Source organism: Notamacropus eugenii, chromosome 1 (assembly GCF_028372415.1).
Source record: "Notamacropus eugenii isolate mMacEug1 chromosome 1, mMacEug1.pri_v2, whole genome shotgun sequence".
Lineage (NCBI taxonomy): Eukaryota > Metazoa > Chordata > Mammalia > Diprotodontia > Macropodidae > Notamacropus > Notamacropus eugenii.
The window spans coordinates 153,046,651-153,074,102 of NC_092872.1; the positions used below are offsets into that span (position 1 = coordinate 153,046,651).

General features: G+C 37.8%; 1 protein-coding gene across 3 annotated transcripts in view; it reads left to right on the forward strand.

The window, feature by feature from the left end:
- PCSK6 (proprotein convertase subtilisin/kexin type 6) overlaps window positions 1-27,452 on the forward strand; it is a 249,589-nt gene that overhangs the window by 178,574 nt on the left and 43,563 nt on the right. For 2 of the 3 annotated variants that reach the window (XM_072616874.1, XM_072616881.1), the window contains exons 14-15: window positions 22,018-22,197; window positions 22,336-22,374. In XM_072616874.1, coding sequence (XP_072472975.1) covers window positions 22,018-22,197; window positions 22,336-22,374 — 219 coding nt within the window. The remainder of the gene's footprint in view (window positions 1-22,017; window positions 22,198-22,335; window positions 22,375-27,452) is intronic. The other variant, XM_072616871.1, reaches the window with a different exon arrangement.

The window sequence follows — 27,452 nt, forward strand, 5'->3', positions numbered from 1 at the left end:
TATAGTACCTTTTTTAGTCTTTGGTGTAACCCTTTATAAACAGTGTAACTTTTATATAACATCTAGTGAATGTCCACACATGAGAGATGATAAAATATAGAGAGGACATGATCACCACAGACAAGATACTTATGCTTAGATTGTACTCAAAGTATTGGTTTATGGATCATTGTCCATCTGGGAGGAGGTCTGTAATAAAAAACTCAGAGGTTCTGTCGTACATGACTCTTCCTTCTGCATCATCCCATTGCATCCATTCATTTTGCAAAGCTCTGCCTATTCTACATCCACAATGTTTCATCCATCCTCTTACCTCCATTCATGATTCAGACCTTCAACAACTTTTACCTGAATGATTGCAATAAACCTCCTAGTGGGATTCCTGCATTCCCCTCTCCAAACTAGCCACTGGAATTATCCAAATGATCTCCATAATGCACAAGTCTGACTACGTTACCCAGCATGCTCGAAAAGATTCCCTGGCTCCCTGTTGCTTCTAGGATAAAATGCAAACCTAGCAGTTTGATATTCCAGGCTTCCTACAGTCTGGCTGCAACCTAATTTTCCAGCACTATTTCATATTACTCCCCTTTGCCCATTCAAAGTTCTAGCCAAATGAATCTACCAGCTGTTCTGCAAATCTGATACTGTATCGTCTACCTCCATGCCTTTCTACATACATTCCAAATGCTTGAATTGCACTCCTCCCCCATCTCTGCATCTCAAAATCCCTGCCTTCAGGGACATGACATTAAGAATCTAGAAAGTATCAAAGCATGGCAGCCAAGAGAGTGAAGGACCTGGAATCTATAATACATGAGGGAGGATTCATTTTTTAAATTGGGCAAATTTAGCCTATGAAAAAGAAAACTGAGAACCTGGGGTGGGATGGAAGAGAACATGATAGATGTATTTAAGTATTTAAAAGGCTATCATAGCCTTTTAGGAAAGAAGGGTTAGACATGTTCTGCTTGGTCTCAGAGGGCAGAACAGGGAGTACTAAGTTGAGGCCAACTTCAGCTTGATATCAGGAAAGACTTCCTCCCAATTAGAGTTGTGCAAAAATGCCTCAAGAAGAGATCGGTTCCCTTCCTTGGAGGTTCAAGCACAGACTAAACAATCATGCATTGGGCGTGTTATAATGAAGATCCCTTCATGTAGGGATTTGACTGCGAGGCCACTGATATCCTTTCTAACTATAAAATTCTGGGATTCTGTCATCCTCTATGAAAACTTGTTTTCTGTCTATTCAAATAAACTTATATTTACTGGTCTATGTACATGTGACATTCCCCAAAAGAATATGTTTTGTCTTTGTTATACCCAGAGCAATACCTTATCCATTGAAGGCACTTAATAAATGTTTGTTAAAATGAGAAGAAAAAACTTGGGGGAACATGACAGTAACCTTCAAATATCTGAGGTCTGTTGTATGGAAAAAAGAGGATAGACATGTTCTATATCTCCAGATGATCGAATTCAAACCAATGTATGAAAGTTACTGGCACTTAGATTTTGGCCCAATATACAGTAACAATGGTAGAATCTGCTATCTTGGAAAGCAGAGTGCCAGGATGTTCTTGGTCACTGATACTGAGAAGCAACTAGGTCTCATGGGACCTGGAGTCAGGAAGATCCAAGTTCAAGTCCTACTCAGACACATGCTAGCGATATGATCATGGGCAAGTCATGTATCTGCCTCAATTCCCTCATTTGCAAAATGGAAATAATAATACCACCTAACTGACAGGATTTTTGTGAGGATAAAATGAGATCATTGTAAAGCACTTTTTGATCCTTAAAGTGAATGCTAGCTATTATTATTAGTAATAATTATTATTATTTTTACTACTGTTGTGTGGATGTGACAGTTGGTTAGGAACATGTGCCAGAAGGAATTTCTTTAGAGGAAAGTAGATTTAAGTAGATGACCTCCAAGGTTCCTTTCAACTCTAAAGTGTTAGGATTATAGATGTGACGACTCTGATTGCTTATGTAATTAAACTGAGGTGTAGATTTGACCACCATGTTGTTAATTTTTTCCAATGCCGACTTGGATTATGAGTACTTTGGCCCTCACGATGGCCTTTTGCTGTGCCCCTAGTAATCTGGTAAGCAGTTGTTCATGGTAACATCTCCCTTATCCCACAACTTTACTCAGGTTCTCTATACCCATCAGATTAACTGCATAATTGCCAAATCTCCATTTCCTTTATCTGTCAGTGAAAGCATACTAATGAATATACCCAGAGAGCAGTAAAAATTTAATTCTCTACTATGCTTCTTTCAATGATTCTCAAAACTGTGAACTAAACCCATGAGAGGCAACATGGCACTGAAGATAGAGGCAGGAGCCAGGAAAACCAGGGTTCACATCCTCCCTCTGACTTACACTGATCATGTGACTCTGGGAAAATCACTCAATCTCATAATGCTCCCAGGAACTCCTTAAAACTTTAAGTTATGAAGGGGATGCTCTATTGGAGGAGGATGGTTCCTCAGCTAAAAATTCCTCTATCCATGCAATCACAGGTCTAAGCTCTATCCCTTATAACTAACAGATCCTTTGCTCTGGGTAAAAAGCTTTCTGCATAACTTCATGACATGTTATTCTTTCAACACAAAAGTTTTAATTATCTTAAAAGCTCAGTTAATAGTGGGTAAGATATTAAGTAACAAAATGAGTTGGATGATATTGTGATTCGATCTCAGTCTTATGCCAAATTACTTTTAAATGAATAGATTTCTACATAATTGGGTTGCTTTTGTTTTTTCAGTTCACAGTAGTGAATCAATCAGCATTCATACAAAATAGTTAACATTTATGTAGCACTTATTATCTGCCAGGTACTATATCAAGTGATTTCTAAATATTATCCCATTTGATCCTTGCAACAACCTTGGAAGGGAAGGGAATTGTTATTATTCACATTTTTGCAAGTGAGGAAACTGAGGTAAACAGGTTATATGACTTATCTGTCGTCACACAGCTAGTAAGTGGGATTGGATTTGAATTCAGGTCTTCCTAACTCTGAACCCTGAACTCTGTCCACTGATTCATCTTGCTGCCCTCCAATGGAAAAATCACAAACTCTAGTTCGCAGCAGAAGTCTGGGTTCAAATCCTACCTCTGATGACTACCAGGGTGAGTTAAGTCCCTTAACTTCTCTAAGCCTCTGCTTCTTCATCTCTAAAATGAAGGAGTTGGACCAGATGAACTTTGACATCCCTTCTAGTTCTAGATCTATGGTTCTGTTATGATACATTTCCCTCTTCAATTCTTATGCCAAGGAAAGAACTGAGTTTTGCTGAATTGTCTCCTTCCAAAAGGACACAACTCAGAGATTTACTGAATATACAACCATATTTACAGCTAAGCAGGGCAGTCAGCTGCAAAACTAGGAAGACCTGGGTTCCAGTCTCACTTCTGGCACATAATATCTGTGTCATCTTGGGCAAATCGCTTAACTTTTCGGTCCTCCTCAATCTCTTTGGCTGGATCTTCATCCACATCCCAACTACTAGCCATAAATGTCCCCAAAACCTCTGTGTCCTCTCTATTATTTTGTTTGAGGATCTATCTCATCAGCTCCCCTAGATTCAATTGTCATCTCTATGTAGATGACTCTTAGATATATTTATTCATCCCTAACATTTCTCCTGCCCTCCAGTCTCACTTTTCCAGCTGCCTATTGGTCATCTCATTCTGAGTAACCAAAGTTATGTTAAATCCAACAGATCCAAACCTGAATTCATTATCCTTCTACCCAAACCCTTCCTTCTTCCTAACTTTCCTGTTATCTTCATCTTCCTATTATTTTCAGTCTTCCAGATTCAAAGCCTAGGTGTCATCCTTATCACCTTCCCACATCCAAGTTGTTGCCAAGTCTTGTCTGCTTTCCTTTGCAATATCTTATTATTTCCCCTTCTTCCCTCACATTTGCCACTACACTGGTGCAGGCCCTCATCACCTCACCCCTGGACTATTGCAATAGCCTTCTGATTATTCTTCCCAGTTTCATTCTCTCTGCCACCTCCAATATGTCCTCCTTTCAAAGACCCTCCTAAAAACCACAAGCAAATCTGACCATGTCATCTCCTCTCCACCCCCACATTTAATAAACTCCTGTGACTCTCTTCTGTATTACATCCAAAATCAAACATAAATGCCCTCTTTGGCTTTGCAGAGTCTTAATGACCTATTCCCTTCCTACCTTTCCAGTGTTTTTACAAACGCCGTTTATTGTGTGATCCAGTACTCTGGCCTCCTTTCATGTCCTCCCACAAGACCCTCCCTCTCTCAGCTCCCTACATTTTCACTAGCTGTCCCCCATGCCTAGAATTCTCTCCTTCCTTCACCTTCTGGCTCCCTTAAAGTCTCCACTAAAATTCTAAATAATTTGTCAATCCTTTCCCAAGATGCTCCCCCCACCCCATACTAATGCCTTCCTTCCAAGATTATCTCCAATTTATGTTGTTTGGACCTAGTTGTTTACATGTCACCTCACTAGATTGTGAGTTCCTTGAGAAAGGACTATTTTTACTTTACATCCTCAATGCTTAGCACAGCTTGGCACATTCATAAATGCCTGCTGACATAATTATAACTTGCATTACATAGCACTTTAAGGTTTACAAAGCATTTTGCAAATATTATTCATGTTATCCTACCAACAATCCTGGGAGGTAAGTGCTATTATCCCCATTTTACAGATGAGGAAGTTAAAACACAGAAAAGTTACATAACTTGCCCAGGGTCACACAGCTAGAAAATGTACTGGGTTTGAACTTGGGTGTTCTTGGCTCCAAGAATAATATCCTTCTGAAGAGAGCGCATGTACTTCCCCCACCCCTACGCGTTGATATCCTGAGGCAAAGCCTTTTTTTTCTATCCCACTTATGACTTTGGCAATCATTACCCCCTTCAAATTCTTGGAGCAATGATCTGCACCATTCTTTTAGCACTATTATTTTGTCTGTTTTTTTCGTGTATGTAAGTCCTATCTTCTTAAGTAGGTTAAAAACTTCTTAAGGGCAGGGATTATACACACTTTGCACATAGTAAGTAAGGATGATTCATTTAGATTCATTGAGTATTTATTAAACACCTGTTGTATGCAAGACACCTTGTTAAGTCCTGGGCCACAAAGACAAAAAAGGAAACAGTCCTTACCCTTAGAGAAATTAGAGTCTAGTGATGGCTGTTTTTTCTTTCTGTAGGATTTGAAAAATCCTCCTAGTTGTTTGGCTCATACATGCAAACTGAGCACCTCTCTACTTAGCTCCAAATCCAAGCTCACCTACCACATTTCAGGAAAGAAATATCCATCTCGTTCTTTATTCTCTTGGTGGGAACTTCAATTTTAGGCACTGTCATTTAAATGGAAAAACATATGCAACTCACTTTCCAATCCTCTTCATGTAGCAAACATAATGCATTTTCTTTCATGGCTCCAGGGGGTTTTGTTTTTACATATTTCAATCCATACAGTAGCAAATAAACTGTCATAGGCAATATATATTTTTTAAAAGTTCTCTGTTATTTTCTTAAAAAATAAGAATTACTTTTTTACCTTACTGATTAAAACTTCCTTCTTTTATCTGATATTACCCCATCCCCAGTAGACCCACAGTCACCATATTTTTGCAAACCAAAAATTGTGTTATATAATCTGACAAAGGAATAGCTCTTTCAGAAAGTCTTATTAAAATTTGCTTTCATTTCTTCAAATCAGGATAGTCTCAGATAATCCTGAACATTTGGTTTCTATAGGTGTGGAGCTTCCTACTATTTTACTTTCTTGTTCTCAGGCCAGATTTTCTAGTTTCCTAAGGGATTCACAGTTTCCTTTCACCCATTTGCCATCTCCCCTACCTTCAATCTCTTCCTTCTGCCTGAATTTTCTCTCTTCCTGAGTTCAATGCAAAAACTGAATGTAGTTTCACAATTTATTTCCCTACCCCATCCCTAAAGCAAGTGGGCAGCCCTTATAAGCATTCATAAGAGTTTTTGCTGTTGCTAAATGTAGGACAGAGTATTGTGCGAGAAAGGAAAAGTATTTTTAAAAACCATATAGTAACATGCATACCAATCATTATATGAATGTAAAAGGAGTCAGGCTTTATCTTTCATTTTTCTTTTTCACTCTAATTCAGAGAATCACTTCCTTTCCTGTCTCCCCTTACCCCAGTAAGGTATGGAGAATTAATCCATTCAGCTTTATAGTCCAGGGGGATGGGGAGTGGGTGTGGTTACTGAGCTATCCAGATTGGTCAGTATGCAACTGAAAACTTACCTAACCTACTACACCTGGCTGCCAGCCATCTATCAAGGAACCAAGATGAGTATACACTCTGTCATCCCTCTTGTAGCTCCCCTCTCTTCCCTAACTCTTGATCCTTGTTCTGAAAACAATAATCAGAGCAACGTTAAAGTGGCTGTTAGAAAGGGTGTGACGACTGATTTCATTTCCCTGGGCCCCACTGCTCTATCTGTCTATATTCTTCATGTAGAAGACAAGCTTCTTGAGGTCAAGGACTATAATCCTTTTGCCCCTGACAACTAGCACAGTGTCTGGTTAGATAACAGATGCTTAAAAATTCTTTTTAATCATTCATTCATTGAACACCTACTAAATCTGGTGGATACAGTGCTAGGCACTGGGGATGCAAAGACTTGAAAAAAGTCAAAACCCAAAGTCCTTGCCTTTAAGATGCTTACATTCTGCTGATAGGACAGATGCTGATATTGTATGTCTCATCTTTCTTACCTCCTGCCTTACCCTTTTCATTGATTCATCGCCATGTCCAAATATTAAGAACAAGCCTGGCCCAACCAACATGCTCCCTTTAAGCTCCCCATCCACTTTTACACTAGTACCAGACCCTATAAGGGAAAACAAAAATGGCTACTGAGGTTTATTTGTTTTACAGATTATATACTCCAGGAAGCTCATCTAGACCTCAGCATCTCCTTGCTTTGTAGGATCATTGATGATGTAAAACTGGAAAGGAACCTTAGAATGCATCAAGTCTAACCCCCTCATTTTACAGATAAAGAAACTGAAGGATAGAGAGGTTGCATGACTTGCTGCCCAAGGTCATATAGCTAGGAAGTACCCAGGATATAGTTCTTCTTGACTCCAAGTCCCAATTCCATGTTGCTTCACAGAGTAAAGTCATCTTGGGCCCTTTCCTTACGTGTCAGAATTTCTAAAAATATCCATACTTCTGCCTCATTTCTTTCCCTTTCCACTAGCATCCTTGGTGGCCGTAGGTCTGGGAATTTTGCTTCTTTCAAAGCTGGCACAGAAAATGGGTGATCTTTAAACAATATTGTTGTAGACATCATTTAGGTTGGTTTCTGATATTTGGTTAGTTATGACTGCTTCATCCTTTCCTCCTGTTGCCAGTGTTTTGGACTAAATTGCTTCACTGATCTTCAGTAAGTTTTCCTAAACTCTAGTTTTAGGCTATTACATAATGGGATGGCCTTTTTCATTTAATTTTTGTCATTTGAAGATCAAAACCAAATTAAGTGGAAATACAAGCTGCCTGAGATAGCAACAGCAGATAGTGCCTTTGATGACTTACTTGAGAGGGGGCTGGTGGGAATCAGTTCACTGGAAACCTTGGTTATAGTTAAACTGCTAGACAATAGAGTGTTTAAAAATTAACTTTGATTAACTCTGATTAAAGCTATGTTGTGTCCACCACAGTTACTTAGCACAATAAGCACCTCAAATAAATACTTGTTGACTTCAAAATGTATCTTATGTGCCCTATCCTGGTCACACTTTTTTCCCTCTACATCTTGACCCTGCTTAGAAGATTCCTGAAAGCCAGAGTTCTTATCCTGGGGTCCATGAATTTGTTTTATATGCATATTAGATAGATGACTTTTTCGGTATAATTGATTTTCTTTGTAACCTTATGCATTTTATTTTGTGTGTTTAAAATTTTTATTCTGAGAAGGGGTCCATTGGCTTCACAGATTGTTAAAGGGTTCTGTGATTTTTAAGAAGGCTAAGAAACCCTGGTAGAAAGAGTTTTGATCTAATGCAAAGAGATATCCTAGCAACTGTTCTATCAGCAACTTTCCAAACTAAGCTAAAAATGATTTAAACATTTCAAAATAAAGTTTTACTGGATTTAGAAATGTAAAAGCCATTCGCAGCTCCCTGAAGGCAGGCCAGGCTTGGCCCTTAGGACTGTATTTTGCCCATCCTTGACATAGAGGATCCTAGACCTGAGGCTAGAAGAGGACTTAGAGGTCATCTGATCCAACCCCCTCATTTTACAAATGAAAAAATTGAGTCCCAGGGAAAGTAAGGGACTTGCTCAAGGTCACATGGGTAGTAGACATCAGAATCAGGATTGTTCTTTCAACTGCATTGTTCTGTCTTTCTGTGTACCCCTAGCACTTAGCACAGGGCCTGGCACCTAATAAGTGATTCAGAAATACTTGTTGATTTATAGACTTGTGCAGCCCTGTCTTTCTTCTATTCTCCCTCCTAAATTCACTTTGACCTGATCCCTGACTTCACTTACCTTTTGAAAACAATGCCCGGTGCCTCCTATTCACCAATTATAAATTACTACCTACTCCATATTGGGCAGAACTACCAGAATAATATCTAAAGTAAGGCAACTAGGGCTCTTAAACATCAGATTGCTAACATATGGTCAATGGCATCAGGATGGTAGTGACTTTCTCTTTGTAGCGACTGTCAAGCCTGAGACATCCCTGTGTGAATGATGCAGTGATCCCCATTCCCTTACCTGGTCCCAACCACTATACTCAGGGTACTAGAGCTCTGACACTGCTCAGAACCCTATTCTCCCCACACCCATGCCACATCCCTCGCCTATTGCCTCCCCTATCCTAGCTTCCTCTTGGCATTTGGGAGGTCAAGAACCATCTGCCATGCTGCAGGGGTACAGGCCAAACCCTCTAAAGGACAGGTCTCCCCCTGTGTATTGTGATTATACTCAGGGTATAGTGCCCAGTGGCTTCTGTTTCTCCCTTGAATTTTCCATAGGCTCCAAAATTCCTAGTTCTAGCTCCACTGACTTGGAATCAGAGACATCAGCTTTCAAATCTCGCCTCAGGCAATTGCTACCTGGATAACTCTGGGCATGTCATTTAACCTCCTAGAGCCTCAGTTTCCTCATCTGTGGAATAATAATAACCTGTTGTACCTACCTCCCAAAGTGCACTAAGGTATGTAAAGCACTATGAAAACCTTAAAATCTACATAAAGGTCAGCTGCTACTACCCTCACCACCATCAAACTTTCTCTTCCACTTAAGGGGCAAGCATCTTTCTCTCTTACCTCTCTGGATATTGATTTATCCCTGGCTCTATTGACCCATGACTCTATGCACCCACACAGATCCACGGTTCTGCCCCCTAGTTTTCTTGACCAGCCAATTCTTGTCACTGTCTCTCACATGTCCTCGGAGGGTAGTTAGTAGTTTTCCTCTGGGTGTCTTAGGACATGGCTGTGGGACAGAAACCATAACTTCCCCCAAAATATCAAGGCCCCATGATGAGAGGCCACCAGTCAAAGACACAAGGCACAGAAGTAGCCCCACTCCTTCCTTGTCTCCACTCTAAAAAAGCAGGTTGTTCTACCGCCACTTAGAAAGTGCCCTGTTGCCTTTTGGGAAAATCCAAACCTACATATTCCAGTATAGAGACTTGCTGAATTTCATTGTGGAAAAGTTTTAACTCTACCTGACCTCTAGAGAATCCAAGAACTTAAAAATGAAGAAATTCTGGGTGTAGCAGAAAAGGCGAACCTGAACTTTGTTTCAACTGGGGAAAAAAAAATGAGTCTGAGAACCAGATTCTTAACATGGCCAATAAATTTTTCTGCTCCTCATCTTTTCTTTTTGTAAACACCTTTTTTTCCCCAAAGCAAAACAAACAAATAAAAAAAAAATCAACTAATAGCCACCTGGCTTTAAAACTGTTTGGCTGGATGATAGATGGCAGATTGGATTAACTTTTCTTTTTCTTTTGTGTGTCTGCTTATCTGTTTTTCTGGTATCAGAGCCAAGTAAACCACTTTAAGAAGTTCCCACAAATCTTGGTTTTCTTAGGAACTTAGCACAGTAAACTTGACACCACCAGCTGGCTCCATTTGACTTCCATCTTCAGTTTTCTCATCCATACAAACCTGAGAGCGGAAGCTAGGGATCGAAGTGGGTAAACTCAGGTCACAACTTCATTATTTTTAGCCAAGATCTTATAAGACTTAGAGAGCAAGGAATGAATACAATGTGGTCAACTCTCCTTTTGTCAAAGTTGCTATAGAGGAGATTTCATATTTCAGTCCTGGGTGGGACTTAAATGGCTTCAGAAATTCTTTCGAGCTCTGGGGTTCAGTGATCTTTAAAATAAATTACAAAGATTAAAGCAGAATAAAGTTAAGAGTAAGCGAAAATTCAAGGCTTGGGCAAGGTTTTGGATGAAAGCCAAGAGGATGATAAATATATTGGATCCTCTTTAAAGCACCATCCTCACGATCCTTGTTATAGGTCTGTGTTGTATTAGAAGAGAAAATTTCTTATATAATTTTTGGCTCCTTCAGGAATTCAACTTTCATGCATTTTCGCAGACTATCCCCACCCTCATGCCTGGAATAAATTCACTTTTAAAGCCTATTGAAGTCCTCCTCTTTCTCCAGCGTGCAGTTCAGATGCCACCTGCTCTGGAAAACTTTTCTTTCCCAAGCATAAAGTAATATCTTCCTCTACAGATTTTCCTAAAATATCATAGGTCTCTCTTTTGTGCTTATTATTCTTATTTATGTACATGCTATATCCCCATCTTTTAGACTTTAAGTTCCTTGAGGGCAGGAATGGTATCATTTTTCATTTTTATATCATCAATTCTAAGTCCAGTGCTTTCTGTATAGTAGAGACTTAACAAATGATTGTTGAACTTTATTGATTTAGATAGAGACCATCTATCTCATCTACCCCCTATTTTTCTTCCTTCTGTCTTTTTTTTTCTGATTAACAAGCATTGATTTTCTCTTCCTCCTATTTCTTCCTCCACCCCCACCCCCCCAACATTGAACATGCTTAAGCAAAAGAAACAAATTCCTGTTTTGGCCATGTTCAAAAAATGTATCTCATTCTGCATTTCAAGTCTATCACCTCTTTGGAGGAAATAGATAGCATGATTGATCGATCTTTGGGCCTCTGGAATCATGATTGGCTATTGCATTGATTAGAATTCTGAAGTCCTTTAAAGTTATTTTCTCTTTAGAATTTATTGTTATTGTATAAATTATTCTCCTGGGTCTGCTCATATCACTCTGTAACCTTTAATAGAGGTCTTTCCAGTTTCTAAAACTGTCCATTTTGGCCCTTTTTATGGCACAATAATATTCTCTTATATATACCATAATTTGTTCAGCCATTCCTCAAAAGATTGGCACCCCTTGAGTTTCAGTTTTTTTCTACTATGAAAAGAACTGTTGTAAACATTTTTATATGTGTGGATCCTTTCCCTCTTTCTTTGTTATCTTTTGGGGTATAGACCTAGTGGTATCACTGGGTCAAGAAATTTGGGGGGATTATTCCAAATTGCTTTCCAGAACAGATCTACCAAAGATGCACAAGTATGCCTATTCTCCTGCATCCCCTCCAACATTTGTCATTTTTCTATTTTGTCATCTTTATTAATCAGTGTGAGCTAGAATTTAGGTTGTTTTAATTTGCATGTCTCTATTTGTGATTTAAAGCAATTTTTCATATGATCATTGATAACCTGAATTACTTCTCCCCTTGAAAACTGCCTTTCCTTATCCTTTGAGTATTTAAGAGTAGGAGGGCTCTTTATTTTTTAGAAATCTGAACCAGATCCTTTTAAAGATTGAAAATCAGAACTGTGTTTGAGAAACTTGGTGCATTTTTTCCCTATTTCACTGGGAAACAGTGAAATGGGGAATTTTTGCTGTTGATTGTTTCTTCAAAATCTTTTTAATTTTATATAATCAAAATTTTATATTTTGTGATCCTTTCTATTCCATGTGTAGACATGAGCTCTTTCCCTTTCCCTCAGTCTGACAAGTAAATTCTTCCTCGCTCCTCTAATTTGTTTTTGATGTCACTATGACTGTGCCACATATCCGTTTGGAGGTGATCTTGATAGATGACAAGGTTATCTCCTTTTCCATTAAAAAAATTTGCTTCATTATTTTCTGATTTCATTTCACTGATTCTTTTGTGCCTTTTTTCCTCTTCAAAGCATGTCTCTCCCCATTTTATTGTTAGCTTTTTGGACATCTGTTTTGATCTACTCTGTACTTCATCTGACCTGTGTTATTAAGTTCTGTGGTCTAAATTCAGTGGCTCCATCTGTCCTGTTAGACTCACTGCTGGTGAGAAAGTCACATTTAGTGCATTTGCTATCTCTATAGTTTTTAATATTGGCCACTAAACTTAAAAGAGGTGATTATAATACATGACCCCACTGTTTTAAAAAGCCAAGATAAAAAGAAACATCCTCAACACAACTTAGAAGGAACAGTCCGAAGTTTGTTTGTTTTTAACAGTTTTCAGATAACCCTCATAGCAACAGCTGACATTTGTGTGGTGCTTTATTTAATGTTTACCTTTTGTTTTAGTAGGCACACATTGTCTTATCTGAGTCGCGCATAGCCGTTACTATTATAGGTATTACTATATATATATTATAGACCAGGAAACTTAAACTCAGAGAGATTCTGTGACTTGCCCATAGGCGTGCTCATGGTCATGGTCATAAGAAACAGAGATGGGTCTGGAGCCCGTGTCTTTCTGACTTTAAACTTTAAGCCATGCTGCTTCTAATGAACACAATGATTTTTTAAAATTTTATTACAATCATATTTTGAATTAGTATTACCCCTCTCTTTCCCAATTACCACCTTTTTCTCCAGGAGTTCATGTTTCAAAAAATAAATTTATTAATTTATTTTGGAGGAGAGTATAATACCTCTTTATGAATTTATGATCAGCCTGAATTTCTGTTCCATTCAGGCAATCAGCAAGCAAGTATTAGGTACCTACTATGTACCAGGCATTGTGTCAGGCCCTGAATATACAAATTTTAAAAATGAAACAATCTCTGACCTTAAATGTGTATACCAGACATATGTATACATTTAAATATGTACAAATACAAGGTAATTTTTTGGTGGTTATCTCCAAAAAGGCAGCATGGCATAACAGACAGGGAACTGGCCTCAAACACATGAAGACCAAGATTCAGGTTTCCATCTTTAACACATTCTGGCTATGTGATCGTCTGCTTCCAAGTGCTCCAGGCAGCTCCATGAAATGGTGAGTTATAAAGCAGGTACTCATTCACATTGGTTAAGGGAGTTTCTTCACTGAAAGTTCCTTGGACCAATGAAATCGCAGAACCAGATTTGGAAAAAAAGCCAACCACACACACACAGACACACACACAAACACACAGACAAACACACAGACACACACACAAACACACAGAGACACACAGAGACACATACAGACACACAGACACACACACAGACACACACACAGACAGACAGACAGACAGACACACACACACACACACACACACCCAAAGCACTGATCGATTTTGTAGTATGGACATGGGAGGATGAGCAGATAGTTGTTGTATAGGATAGAATTTCCATTTTTAAAGATTTTCAGTGTCTTCAAACACCAAATGAATGAATTACAGCTTTAGTGAGAATGAAGTTCACTGTGTAGGGAAAAAAATGTGCCTTTACTGATAATTTTCTCTGTCCTACCCTTTTTAATAAATATTTGTTGAATTTTCACCCAAATGAAAATAGGTCATGGGACTCTTCAGTCCTGTTCTTAACACTTTTCTATGTCTTTATATGACCAAAGGGATTGTAATCCAGAGGCTGATTATCTATTGGGCATATATATATATATATATATATATATATATATATATATATATATATATATATATATATATATATATATATAGAGAGAGAGAGAGAGAGAGAGAGAGAGAGAGAGAGAGAGAGAGAGAGAGAGAGAGAGAGAGAGAGAGAGAGAGAGAGAGACCAGGCTTTTGCTTTCACTTCCTATGTTATGCTGCCTATTTTCAAGCATTTCTTTGATGCTTGTTTCCCACCCTAAAAGTGGAAAACGAGAAGGAGAAGAGAAAACTCTGGTCAGATGATTTTGTTCAAATTCAGCAAAAATGTATTCAGAATCTACTTTATCCAATACACTTCTCTGAGTTCTAAGGGACAAAGGAAAATAAGAAAGCTCCCTGCCTTCAAGACTGTTATGGTTTAGTGAGAAGGTTAAAAAGGGAGTGGAAAATAACTATGATATAAAATAGAATAAGATACATACATTGGAAGTGCTGTGAGAATTCACAGAGAAGGAAGAAATCAGTTATGGCTGGGGGGAATCACAGAGGGCTTCATAGAAGGATTGACTTTTAACCTGGACCTTGAAGAATATGTAAGATTTCGGTATAAAAAGGTAAAGAACATGAGCATTCTAGGCACAGAGAATAATGTAAGCAAAGGCCTGAAATGGTTGTTGGGTTTGTCCTTCATTCTTGAAGAGGTCCATGAAATCAAGATGATAACATGACTTGCAGTTGACTTTGAGTTGAGTGAGGGAGGGCTGTGCAAGGTCACCAGCCTCACTTCTCCTCCTGAGCCATCTGGGTCCAGTGGCCTGATATTCATCAGGATGACTGCATATGGCCCAGGATACAATGGGAGAACCTGGCATTTTAGGCTAAGGTCTTATCAGATTCTCACTTTGAATGATATATACCTATTCAACAAATAGGCTTCTTTAAGTAGTTACATAAAGCTTTGGGGAAGAGATCAGTTGAATTTAGAGCTAGAAAGAGCCTTAGAAAGCAAAGGGTTCATCTCTTTCATTTTACAGGTGAAGAAAGTGAGGCCCAGAATGGTAATGCAGCCTGGCTAAAGCATAAAGTAGGTCTGTTATTTTCTTACTTAGAGATTGTGGAGTGTAGAAATAGAAAAGTCTTTCCTAATCCATCCATATTGGAACCTATGAAAAATGTGTTTTGTTGAAAGCTATCAAAGTGAGATTGTGGATATCAGTACCCTTCACATATTAGTATTCTTTCTTTCTTGTCCATGTAACTGTAGAACTGAGGATTTAGAGATTGATTGTAAAGGCAGAAGCATAAAGCATACCAGGTTAAAATGCCTTATATATAGCAACTGTATACCCTAGTGTCTCCAGCCTATTTCCAATTTTGAGAAAAGAAAATGGGTTTTTAATGAGGTTTGGAAAGTGGAATTTCCTTTATCAGACCATATTCTGTGATGTGTTTTTAACTTGACCAAAAAAAAATGGTTACTGTCCTGAACAATTTGGAAGACATGGGAACAAAATGTTTTGGAGTAGAGTGGAAAAAACACTGAATTTGGCATTAGAAAAATTGTGTTCAAGTCCCCATACTGCTAATTACTACCTGCGTGACTTTAAGCAAGTCACTTGTCCTCTTTGGGTGTCAGTTTCTTCATTTGTTAAAAAAAAAAAAAGTTAAGACTAGATAATCACTATGGATCCTTTCATTTTTAAATCAAATGAAGTCCTATTTTGACTAGGAAATTGGGGGAGGGGAGGCAATATGTGAAAAATAATACATTAGCCTCAATGAAAAGGCGATCTGGTATAATGAATAGAGTGTTGAACTCTAAGTAAGGCAAAAAGACCTAGCCAAGGGGTCTGTTCAAATCCCATCACTGAGAGTCATCCTGTGACCATGGATAATGATGTTATTCTCATCTAATTAACAAGACAAGCTCAAATGATGAAGTAGAGGTGAAATAAATGCTGCTTGACATCAGTTTACGGGGAAAGAAAGAAATTGCCCAAGGTAGCCATTCAGCCCAAACTTGACTGTTTTTTTAAATATTTGCTATTGGCAGAACTCAGCCTAAAGATAAAGTGTTATTTTTGAGGAAGCTTATAAAAACGGATGATTGTTTCAGAAGATTTCAGAGCATTTCACTTGCTTTGGATATATTTGCATGTTGTCTTCCTTATCAGACTTCCCTATCAGCTCCTTGAGGATAGGGACTCTCTTTTTTTTGTATCCCAACTATTTAACGTGGTGCCTGACACATAGTAGGCATTTAATAAATGTTTATTAATTGATTGATGGAAGGGACTTCAAAATCCAGCTAATGCATGCCAAAATAAGAATCCTGACAAATGGCCATCTAGTCTTTGAAAATTGCCAGGGAAAGACAACTCCCTACTTTTTTTAGGTAGTCCTTTTCACTTTGGAGTAGCTCCAGTTATTGAGCAATTATTCTTTACCTCAAACCTAAACTTGCCTATATGTAATATCCATTCCAAAATTCTAGTTTTGCCTTTTGGGTCCAAGAAGAACTAGCTTAATATCTCTTCCACACATGCCAGCCTGTCAGTGACTTGAAGATAACTACCACCTATCTCATATCTTCCTTCAGTCTTCTCTCAACTAAACTGATCCTCCGAAGGCATGATCATCCTGTATGCTTTTTAGTTTATCAGTGCACTTCCTAAAATGGGGAGCCCAAACTCAATTTATTTCTTTAGACGTGGTTTCATCTATTATCAGTTCCATTGTCTAACACATGATGGCCCTCTTCATGCAGCCTACATTGAATTAGCTTTTTTGGCTGCCATATTATGTTGTTTACTCACATTGAGTTTTCGGTCCCCAAAAATCTTATTAGGTGAACTATCTGGGAATGTATTGTAGTTGCAATATTGATTTTTTTAAAGCAAGTATAAGAAATCTCATTAATCCCTATTAAACTTCATTATATTTGATTCGGCCCAGTGTTCTAAGTTGTCAAGATCTTTTTGGATTCTGATTCTGTCATACAATATGCCAGTTATCCCTCCCAGCTTTGTGCTTTCTGCACATTTGATCTAGATATAGCCTATACCTTTATCCAAGTCATCAATGAACATGTTAAACACCATGGAACTAAGCGCAGATCCCTGGAGACATGATTCCATGGTGTCATTGAACTATAAATGATTATTCTTTGCATAAGACCTTTCTACTAGTTCTGAACCCACCTATCATCTGGCCTAAATATCCTCCCATCCCTTTTACCAAAGGATATAATGAATAATTTGGTGAAATGCTTATCTAAAATCTAGATAAAATTATATCTCCAGCATTACCCTAATCTATCTCTCTCGGAATCCTGTCAGAAAATGGAATGGTTTGTCTGGCATTACCTGTTCTTGTTAGGGCCAGGCTGGTTCACTCTCATCCTCATTTGCTTTTCATTAACCATCTCTTTAATAATGTGCTCTAGAATTCTGCTAGAAATTGAAGTCAAGCTCACTAGACTATGGTTTGCACACTGTTCTCTTCCCTTTTTTTTAAGATCAGGGCATTTACTTTCTCTGCTTCTGTGGTATCAGTCCTAGTCTCTATGATTCTTCAACATGCGCCAACAGTGGCTTAGTAGTAACATCAACCAAATCATTTGGTGCCATAGTGTGTAGACCTGGCTACATCTCAGTCTGGCTACTTGAGTTTATCAAGGTATTCGCCTATTACCTCTTTATGTAGCTTGTCTATCAACTCCATATGAACTATTTGTATTTTCCCTTTTCTAGTAAAATGATCATTCTCCTTGGCAGAGAAGACAGAAGCAAAATAAAAACATCAGCTATATGTTCCATCTGTCTTCTGTTACTATCATTCCATAAGTTCAAATCATAATCTTATCCTTTTGCTGATCCTACCCTTCTTTTCAATACAGATTTTTTTAAAAAAAATACTTATTTTGTTGTTCTTAGCTTTAGACACCAGCCTTGGCTCATCCTGAGCTTTAGTATTCCTGGTATTATAGGACTGTGCCATAATTGTGTATTTATCCTCCCTTACCTATCCTTACTTTCATCTTTTAAACACATATTTTTTAAGTTTAAGTTGATGAGTTTCCTGTTCATCCACATTTGTCTCTCTTGACAACTCTCCCTTTCCCTAAATATCAGAATTGATTATATATCTGACTTCATGATTTAATTCTATAAAATTTTCCATCCCTCCTGAGCTAACTTTACCCTATAGAATTCTGGCCCATAAGTTCCTTTATATCCTGGCCCTGAACTCTTTTAAATCTGCTTTTCCCAAAAGTAGGAGATATGTATGTATGTATGTATGTATACATGTGTACATATATGTGCATATATTACATTTATATATACATATGTATGTGTGTATGCATATCATTTATGCTCAGCTTTCCTTTCTCTATCATAAATTTTAAGATACAGTGATCACTTCCCAGCAAGGTTCTCACATAGCAACCAATCCCTTCTTATTGGCAAGACTCACATCAAGAATATACATTCCCTTTGGTGATTCGGTGACCTTTTGAAGGATGAAATTATAATTAAGGCAAGCTGAGAAATTATTAACTGATATGATTTTATCAAATCAAGAGATCCAACAGATGTTCAAGTAATTGAAACCCTTCACTACTTCTGTCTCATACATTTCTGATCTTTATCCTGAGTTTCTCCTCTGTTCCTTTTTTCTCTGTGGGGGTTTCTAGGGTTCTCTAGTTCACCTTGTTCGGTACCTACACTTGTTCATGACCATCTCATCTCATAGCTTTTATTACTGTCCTCTCTTGGATTTTGTCTCCTTTGGATTTCTAGATGTCTGTACTGATATTCTTCCATTGCAATTATTAAAAGAAGCTAGATAGAATAACCCCAGACTATGTACTGGTTAGGAAGATCTGAATTTAATTCAGCCTCAGACACTTACTAGTGTGTCCCTATATCAGTATCTGACTCAATATCCTCCTCTGTAATTAAAAATGATCAGAATCTACTTCAGGGTTGTTGTGAGGATTTAATCAGATTATTATATTATGTAAGTATATAAATGTTAGCTATTATTAATATTAATTATATTTCATTATAACCTTATACAAATATTAGCTGTTACACTTATTGTTTGGCATTTCATTTTATGTATATAAGGAGGGAATGTTTATCCTTCTCCTTTCCTTTTCAGTGTAAAGTCCCTTTGCTCAAATTTGCAGGATTCTGGGAAAGTACATTACCAGCTCTCCTTAGGAACAATCTATCATTGGTTAGGAACCTATAGTCCCTATATTTTAGTAACAGAAATAGTATTGAAATCTAAGTCCCCTTCTCAATCACCATTTTCTTAACTAATTCTTCACTTTCCTAATTGTTTTGCTTTCTCTTCTGACCACTTTGTTTCAATTAGCAGCAGTGATGAAAAAACCACTTCCCCCCTTACAGCTTTAGTTTCTTGCCCAAGACATTATAATCTTTGGCAATGCTTTCTCAATTCCTTCTTATTTCTAGATTAATATTTTGCACATATTGATCTCAAAGAGTCAATAGTAGTCATTGATTTTGACAGTACTTGGATAGTTATCTGTTTTGTCTTGGATACGTGGTACAAGAAGACAACTGACCTCTCTATTATTGTTATCAAGTCAACAAATAGCTTCCTCAATATCCCTCAACAAGGAATCACCAACAACCACTATTTTTCCCTTTTTCCCCAACTTTTATTGGATGATTCCTCACTTGATAACACCTGTGGAACTATATCATTTTTCTGTGGAAGGCAAGCAACTGTCTTTACCTCACAAGTTCTAGCTCCTTCCACTTCAAGAAGAGATTCATCTCTGTCCCTTAACCGCAGTTGTTCACTGGTCCTTTTCTCCTCTCTGTCATTATTTTATACTTCAACCTTCTTACACAACTCAAGATTCCTATGACTCAATTTTTTCTTTGTGTAATGAATCACCTTTACTCCACTTAATTTAACTCAGATGTTACACCACGATATCTTTATCAGGTAAGAACACGTCTATTGAATCTATCAATTAAACATATTCAACTAAGGGCATGCAGCTAATCAATCAATTTGGAAGGAGTGAAATCCATTGGCTGAAATGAAATGAAACATAGAAAGTTTATTAGAATTGGATAAAAAGATTCAGTCATACCATAATGGTTTTAGATAAAAGAACAAGTATTTTTGTTTCAAATGCCTGGCTAGCTTAGTGGTGATTACCCTTCTAGCCATGCCCTTGAGATGGAATCACTTGGAGGAGAGGAACTTTTGTCTCTTCCAACCTCCCCCATAAACCAGAAGACTGTGTGCCAACTGTGAAAGATCCAGAGGACTTGAACTTCCTATCAGAATCCTGTCAGCCTCCCTGGAAATAGCTGATGGCTGTGTTTGCATCAAGATCTGAAGATAAGCTAGACACAAGGAGAAAAGGCATCTTCAAGATTCTCAAAGGAGCCCTGCAGACAGCCACACCATAGCTAAGGAATCTTGTGAGGGCTCCATGAAGGGAAGAAAATTACTCCCAACAAAAGGACTTCTTGGAGTTGTGAGTGACCATCTTTATGTAAGTTTGATCCCATTTCCCCCTGGACTCTGTATGTGCTTGTGGGAGACTGTTTCCTTGGTTTGAAAAGGAGGGGATGTACCACATCTTCTTACATACAAACTTAGTAAATACCCCTTTCAAAAGGAATTGTCTGACTGGCTGATTAGAATCAATGAATGATCGTTTTGGGAAAGGACACTAGTGGGGGTTTATGTATGACAGTACTAGAACATTAACCCTAACTTTTCAGGGCAAGATTCCCCTCAGACCCTGCCTAGGGAGCCAGTGTGTCAGTATAAATGGGCTTTATGATAGTGGTCCCAGAGCGTGTTTTTCACATTGGTTTTCACATGGAAGCTTTTTTTTTAAAATCTACCCCAAAATTCCTTCTTCTTCTGCTCTTTCTTCAGTTTCAAACCTCGGCATTTCTTCCACACAATCTTCTCTCACCATAACCCAAGTAGAATGTAAACATCCTTTCTCCTAACAATTGCTGTGACTCAGTTATACTTAACCCCAACATTTCTCTGTATTGATCATTTCCCAACTCCGTGATCACTGTTTCTTATGCTGAGCAGATTTGCTTTACCTGTTTAACAGAACAAAATTTGTTTTTACCTACATTTATCTTTACTCTCATCTCCCATCTAGCAACTTTGTTTTGTAATCTTCATAAAGTTTATAGTTTTTTTTTTCAAACTGAATCAAATCAAGAAACCTGCAGGGGCTGACGCTTTTTAATGTCTTCTTTATTTTGTGGCAATAGTACTACTTTGTGTAACAGTCTTGAAAAAAAATGTGTACACCCGAACTGCAGAACTAAATCTTGAACCCTGGGGAGATTTCCTTTGTTTATCACACTGAAACCATAGCTGAAAATAAGAATCTAATTTTAGTGATGTCTTAGGACCAACTTATTTTACTCAAGTGTTTTGGGAGATATTTCTAAAGTATAGAAATGCATTTGTCTCAAATTATAGTTTATAAAACCCAATGGTTCTCTTTGCATAGTTATTATACTACTAACTTAATCACAGTTTATCATTCAAAACTTAAAACATTGAGATTTTTCCTTAGCTATTTTGAAAGGTACCTTTAATTTGATCCTAAAAAACAGAGGGCAAATGAAGATTCATGACAAATGAGCAGAAATTATTTCTTAGTGCTTTTGTGCGCAGTGTTTCTCCCATTAATATGGTCTAGAATTTCAATATTTCTTAGAAATGACTAATAGTCAATGGTGAGCCACACAAAAAGGCACTCTTAAAATCACGTACTTTTAAATTATTTTCCTCACCTTTTCCATCTGTTGGGAAGCTCAATGGTCAGGCCTTTATAGCAGCTTCAGTCGAGTAGGTCCAGATTTGAGGAGCTTTTATTCATATTGGCTATTCTGGGAGAAAGTGGTGATAGAGAACAATTTATATTTTCCTTTATTGTTATTATTATTAATGCTTTAAGGTTTACCAAAGACTTGCGTGATCAGCTAAAAAGCAAGTTGCAATTTTAAAAAAATGAGCAGTGTTGCTCAGTGCTTCCTGGTTGTATATACAATGTACAATGACTTTTCCGTATTTTTCAGGGAAGTTGAAAGAATGGACCCTTATTTTATATGGGACAGCTGAGCACCCTTACAATACATTTAGCTCCCATCAATCCCGGTCAAGGATGCTGGAGATTTCAACACCAGAGCTTGAACCATCCAAAGCTGCTTTGTTTCATAAACAAGTGGAGGCCACAGAAGATGAGGAAGATTATACAGGTAAAGCCTTAATAAGGAAAGCCATTTTAAGTGACTATAGCTTAAAATGTGGGAACTATTCCCACAAAGGGTGGGTGGTATAATTTTGTTTTCTTTTTTTCTTGGAAATAATAATAATGATAATTTGCACTTATACAGCTCCTTCCATCCAAGGCTCTCCTAATATTTTGCAGACAAGTAAGTATTCTGCAAACAAGTAAGTACTTTCCAACCTTTCCCAGATGGGGAAATTGAGCTATGATAACCCCACAGTGTATTCATTGTTACCCTCTTTCCTTCCAAGGATCCTATTTTCATTTCTAACCAGCAATTCCTTTCCTACTTGTATCCCCTAATGTCCATTAGTGCCTTCCCGTTGAGATCACCATCAGCTGTCTATGTATCTTATATACACTACGTTATTTACATATCTCCCCCTTTAGAATGACCAGAACTGTGTTTGGGGTTTTTTATATCTACAGCTCTTAGCATTGTGCCTGGCACATTCTAAGCACATAATAAATGCTTATTGACAGACTCACTTTCAAAGTGAATTCAACCTTTAAAGCCTCGCTGAAGTAGTATATATGGCTTGAGCCCATTTGCATTAAGAAAGTTTTTATTAAGCCAAAGGAATAATGAAAGGCGCAAGACTTTATCGGTTTCAGCCGTAGCCTTATAGAAGGGCTAAAAAAAAGATTGATTGTGGGCCCTGGAAGGATCAGGTAAACAGATATTGATGCCATACAAGGAAAGACTTATAAACATTTTACAGAATGTTATAGAAAATGCCTTCTGCTGATACTTTGCTTTGTAGCCATGTTAGTAAAAATATTTTCAGCATTGTTTAGATTTGATCGCGTCCCTGACTTTAAACTGCTGTGTTGGTTGTCAGAGATAATCAGTTTGGAGGTCACATGTATAACTAGTGCAGGAGGGGGAAAGGAAATTCACACTTTGATGTGGAGGTTTCAATTTCTTACATTGAATCACAGTCTTAGGTCTAGTGCCAGTAGATAGATAATGGGTATGATGCATAAAATCTTGAGCAATACTTTTTGGTTTAATGGAATTAATTCTATGCCCTCTGCCTTTGAGAGAAACTGGGTCATCCTGATTTTGCAGATTTTCCTTAGATAAATATTGTGATGCTTGATAAATTATGGAAGATATTTAAGCATATTGATGTTTAAATTATGCAACATCTTTCTGAAAAATAACAAAATGGAGAATTCCCAAACTCTGTGAATGAGCTGCATTTTGACTTCAGCTGCTACCCATCAAGCCTAAATTACTGTTGACTCAATTTTAAAAATTCACCTACCCTTCCTTTAAAACAGCATTGCATTATGCATTCCCTGAGGAACTGTGCATTTCTTTCTCTGCGGTTTATAAATTATGGCAAAAATAAATAATTACTAATGAGTAACTGATTTTCCCCAAAGAATTTACTTCTGACTTTGACTTTATACACTGTATTTGCATTATAATACTGTCCTTGAGAATTCCTGTCTTGGAACTGGCTTTTAGTGAGGTACTTGTAATTCTTCAGTAACTAAACTTCTTTGAATGGGGACCAATACAAGTCTACCATATTTATTCCCTACTGTTGTGGTGAAGTTAGGATGCAGTTCTCATGGAAAATATATTTTTATTGCTATATGAATGTTGAGAGGCATCATTGTAAATTATCTCAAATTTCTAATCAGGCAGCTTACCTTGATAAAGGATAAAAGCAAAGTCTATTTACAGAATGATCAGGAACTACCAACATGCCTCAACATAGCCCAGGAAAAAGGAGAAATTGATCAGTTAACCAGTCAGCAATGTCATTATGATGCCATGGTGTAGAGAGCGCTATAACTAGGTGTTGGGGGAAGTTACAAAGGAAGAAGGTGGATTTTTGAGGAACTTTCAAATTAATGAGGGAAAGAAGATAAAAATAAGTGAATACAAACCAGAACCCAAATAGCAAATGTCCTCACACACTCAGCCAATTATAGAAACTCAACAAAGAAAGAGAAATAAATGTTTAAGAATTGGTGAGCTATGGGGGTAACCTGAACCAGGTGCTTTTTGTCATGGAAGACTTTATGAAGAAGGTGAATCTTAATATTTAAAAATTAAAGTTGTTTTTATTCAATGAATAAAGACTTACTTTGTATTGGTTAATAAACATTTATCAAATATCCTTAGGTTTCAAAGAGGAGTTTTGTTTTTACCTGAGTTATCCAGTTTGGTTGTGTAGGCTGGCAAAACTATTAGGATAACCCATAAACTCTTCTCCTTTACATTGTACAGTATAAACAAGCCTTAAGCACAATTTTCAAGACCTCTCTCTGTGACCTTGTCTCTGCAGCCTTCCTTCTCTCTTATACCCTAAAATATGCTCTTTGACCCCCATGTAATAGACATTTCATTTGTAGGTTAAAGAATTTCAGGGGATTATCCCTTGCTTGTACATCCCTTCTTCCTTCATTCCCCCCAGTTAAGATTGAAGGAAAGGGATCATTTTTATCAGACGCAGCCTTTCCCTAAGCACTGTAAATGAGGACTTTCAGGAGGATCAGGCCCCAAATATGGCTGTTTCTCATTTCTGTCAATATTGCCGCAGCAGTGATGGTCTATGATGCTGAAAAATGTAGACAAGTGGCCAAAGAATGCATAGAATGAGCTCAGTAATCTGAGCAAATGTGTTTTCCAATCCACCCACGAACTGGAAACAATTGCACAATGAAACAGGGATTTGAATTAAAGGCATTTTCAGATGATAACACCACAAATTGGCTCAAAGTGGTATTGAACAAGTAGAGAATAAAATCACTTATAGTGAGTGAAATTAGAATCAGTCTCAAAGCAATCTGAAACTGCATAAAAGTTAAGGGGGAGGGGGTAGAAAGTCAAGTAAATGATAAGCCTTGGAAATTTCAGGGGGAACTGAAAATAATATAAAATATCTTCCTGTCTCAGCTAGAAATCTTGATGGTAAAGACTGGGGAGGGGGAGAGGGAAGGAGTAGGAGTTGAGGAATGGGAAGTATAACAACATATAGAGATTTCTCCAGGGACAAAAATGTTATGAAGAGAAAAAGGTTTAGGGTGGGAATTTAGGAAGGAAAGAACTCATGATGGAGAATTTGGAAAGTCAACAATGTTAAATCTTAAGGGAAAGAGAGAAAATATACATATGTAGTACATCAAGATCTGGAAACTTTTTAAAGATGAAGTAAAAAATAAGGACTTTGTTTTCCAAGGCAAAATAGTTCATTATTGGCTGGATAAAATGGGGACATTTTTCTTTCCTCACATTCCCCTGGGAAATTTCTGCCTCCTTTCTGTGTCTGCATTAACTTCTCCTCTAACAGCTAAAAATAATAGTTTGCATTTATAGAGTGTTTTCCCTCCTAAAACTCAAAGGCCTTAATCATGTACTGTTTAACTTCTCTTCATATCCCCATGGAATCCTATGAGTCAGGTATGTATATATAAACTTCCAATAAGGGACGGGGGAGGAAAAAAATCCTGTCAAAGCTGACTGAAAGACCATGCCTGGTAGGTTGACAGCCTGCAGCTTTGTCAAACCAGAAAGTGAAGGGAATTTTGTATCATCTACAGAAAGCAGTATAATCTAAGGGTTTTTAGGGGTTTAAGACGGTAACAATCTCTGTTCCACTCAGAGAGTGGAAGAAGAACTGGTTACTAGAAGTTTTTAGAAGACAGCTGATCTCTTCTTCAGTTTCATCACTCGTAATCCCAACAATGTGAAATTTTGAGACAGTCTGTCCAGGATACCAACAGTCATAAGAACAGCAGTGTTTGTTTGTTTATTATTTATCTGCTGCATGCAGAGCCTTGTACTAAGCACTAGCAAGACACAAAGGTAAGCCCAAGGACCTTAGAGTCTTAATAGGAACACTAACAGAGGTAGCTGCAATCAAATACATTAGTATAACAAAACAGTACTCTGTAAGGTTTGAGGGGGGAAATATTTGCTAATGGAAGAGATTAGGGAGGCTGCATGGAGGAGGCAGCATTTAAACTGGGCTTTAAAGGATGAGTACCACTCTATCTTTGCCAAGAAAACCCCAAATGGGGTCGTGAAAAGTCAGACATGACTGAAACAACTTTTAAAAGATAATTTTTGAATGGAAGTCTGAGTTATTCCTCCCAATTGGTTGACCCTTGAAACTAATTAAGAAAAACTCAGTGTTATAGCATTCTATGTGACTTTGTTACCTGTGGGAAATTAATCAATACTGTGACAGAATCTCAGAGTCAAAAGGGACCCAATCAGTACCTGAGCAGTTATTCCCTTTGCATAATCTCTCAGAAGTTGCCATCTAATTACCTCTTTTAATTAGCTCATTCCATTTTTGAGTAGATGTGGTTGTTAAGAAGTTTTTTCTTACATCATGCCAAATTTTGCCTCTTAGCAGACCACTGCTATTCCTCCTGGGTCAGGCTCTGGGGCCAAGCAGAACAAGTCTAGTTTCTCTTAGAATAACCCTTCAGATACTTGAAGATGGCTTCTTGTTAGGAGTTTCCCATCCTGGGTCGCTTGGGAGCTCAGGAAGATTCTCAGTCACCAGAGTGTCCAAATTACCTGAGACTGAGTAAAGTGAGTAGCCAAAATGGACGGCAAAGATATTTATTAGTGCACTAAGGAAGATTGCTTCAACTTTTTAAGAGTACAGATTGGATTTTTATAACTTTTTAGTCTTTCTATCAATCAGCAGCATTCTGCCCCAGAAAAGAACTGGGGGAATGTGTGCAAGCTTTGGAGGCCACCGGAGTTGTAAAGGTCAGGTTTGTTCTTCGGCAAAATTCATTTCTCTATAGTTAGTCCTATCAGAATTCCACCAGAATTTGGTGGGCATCTCTAAGACAGTAGAGGTATCTTTTAAAAATATAATTATTCTTGCTTTTCCTGTTGTTGCCAATAGGGAGAAAAATAAGGTAGAAATCCAATAGCTCTATTTCCTGGGCCTCAGAGATGACTTTATCTGGAAAGAACATGATTCCCCCAAACTCACTGTACTCACATTCATTCTCCTCCACACTAACATGTCATCACTAAGTTTCTTCATCTCCAGGATCAATATCTCTAAGTTCCTTTGGCCAGTTCTCACTCTCCAGTCCTCCCACCATTCTGGTCACCTTATTCCGCAGCTTGTTAATGTCCTTCCTAAAATGTGGTACCGGGAAATGCATACAGTACCACCAATCTGATCTGACCCCTATCACTACCATTAACTTCTTCATTCAAAACACCATACC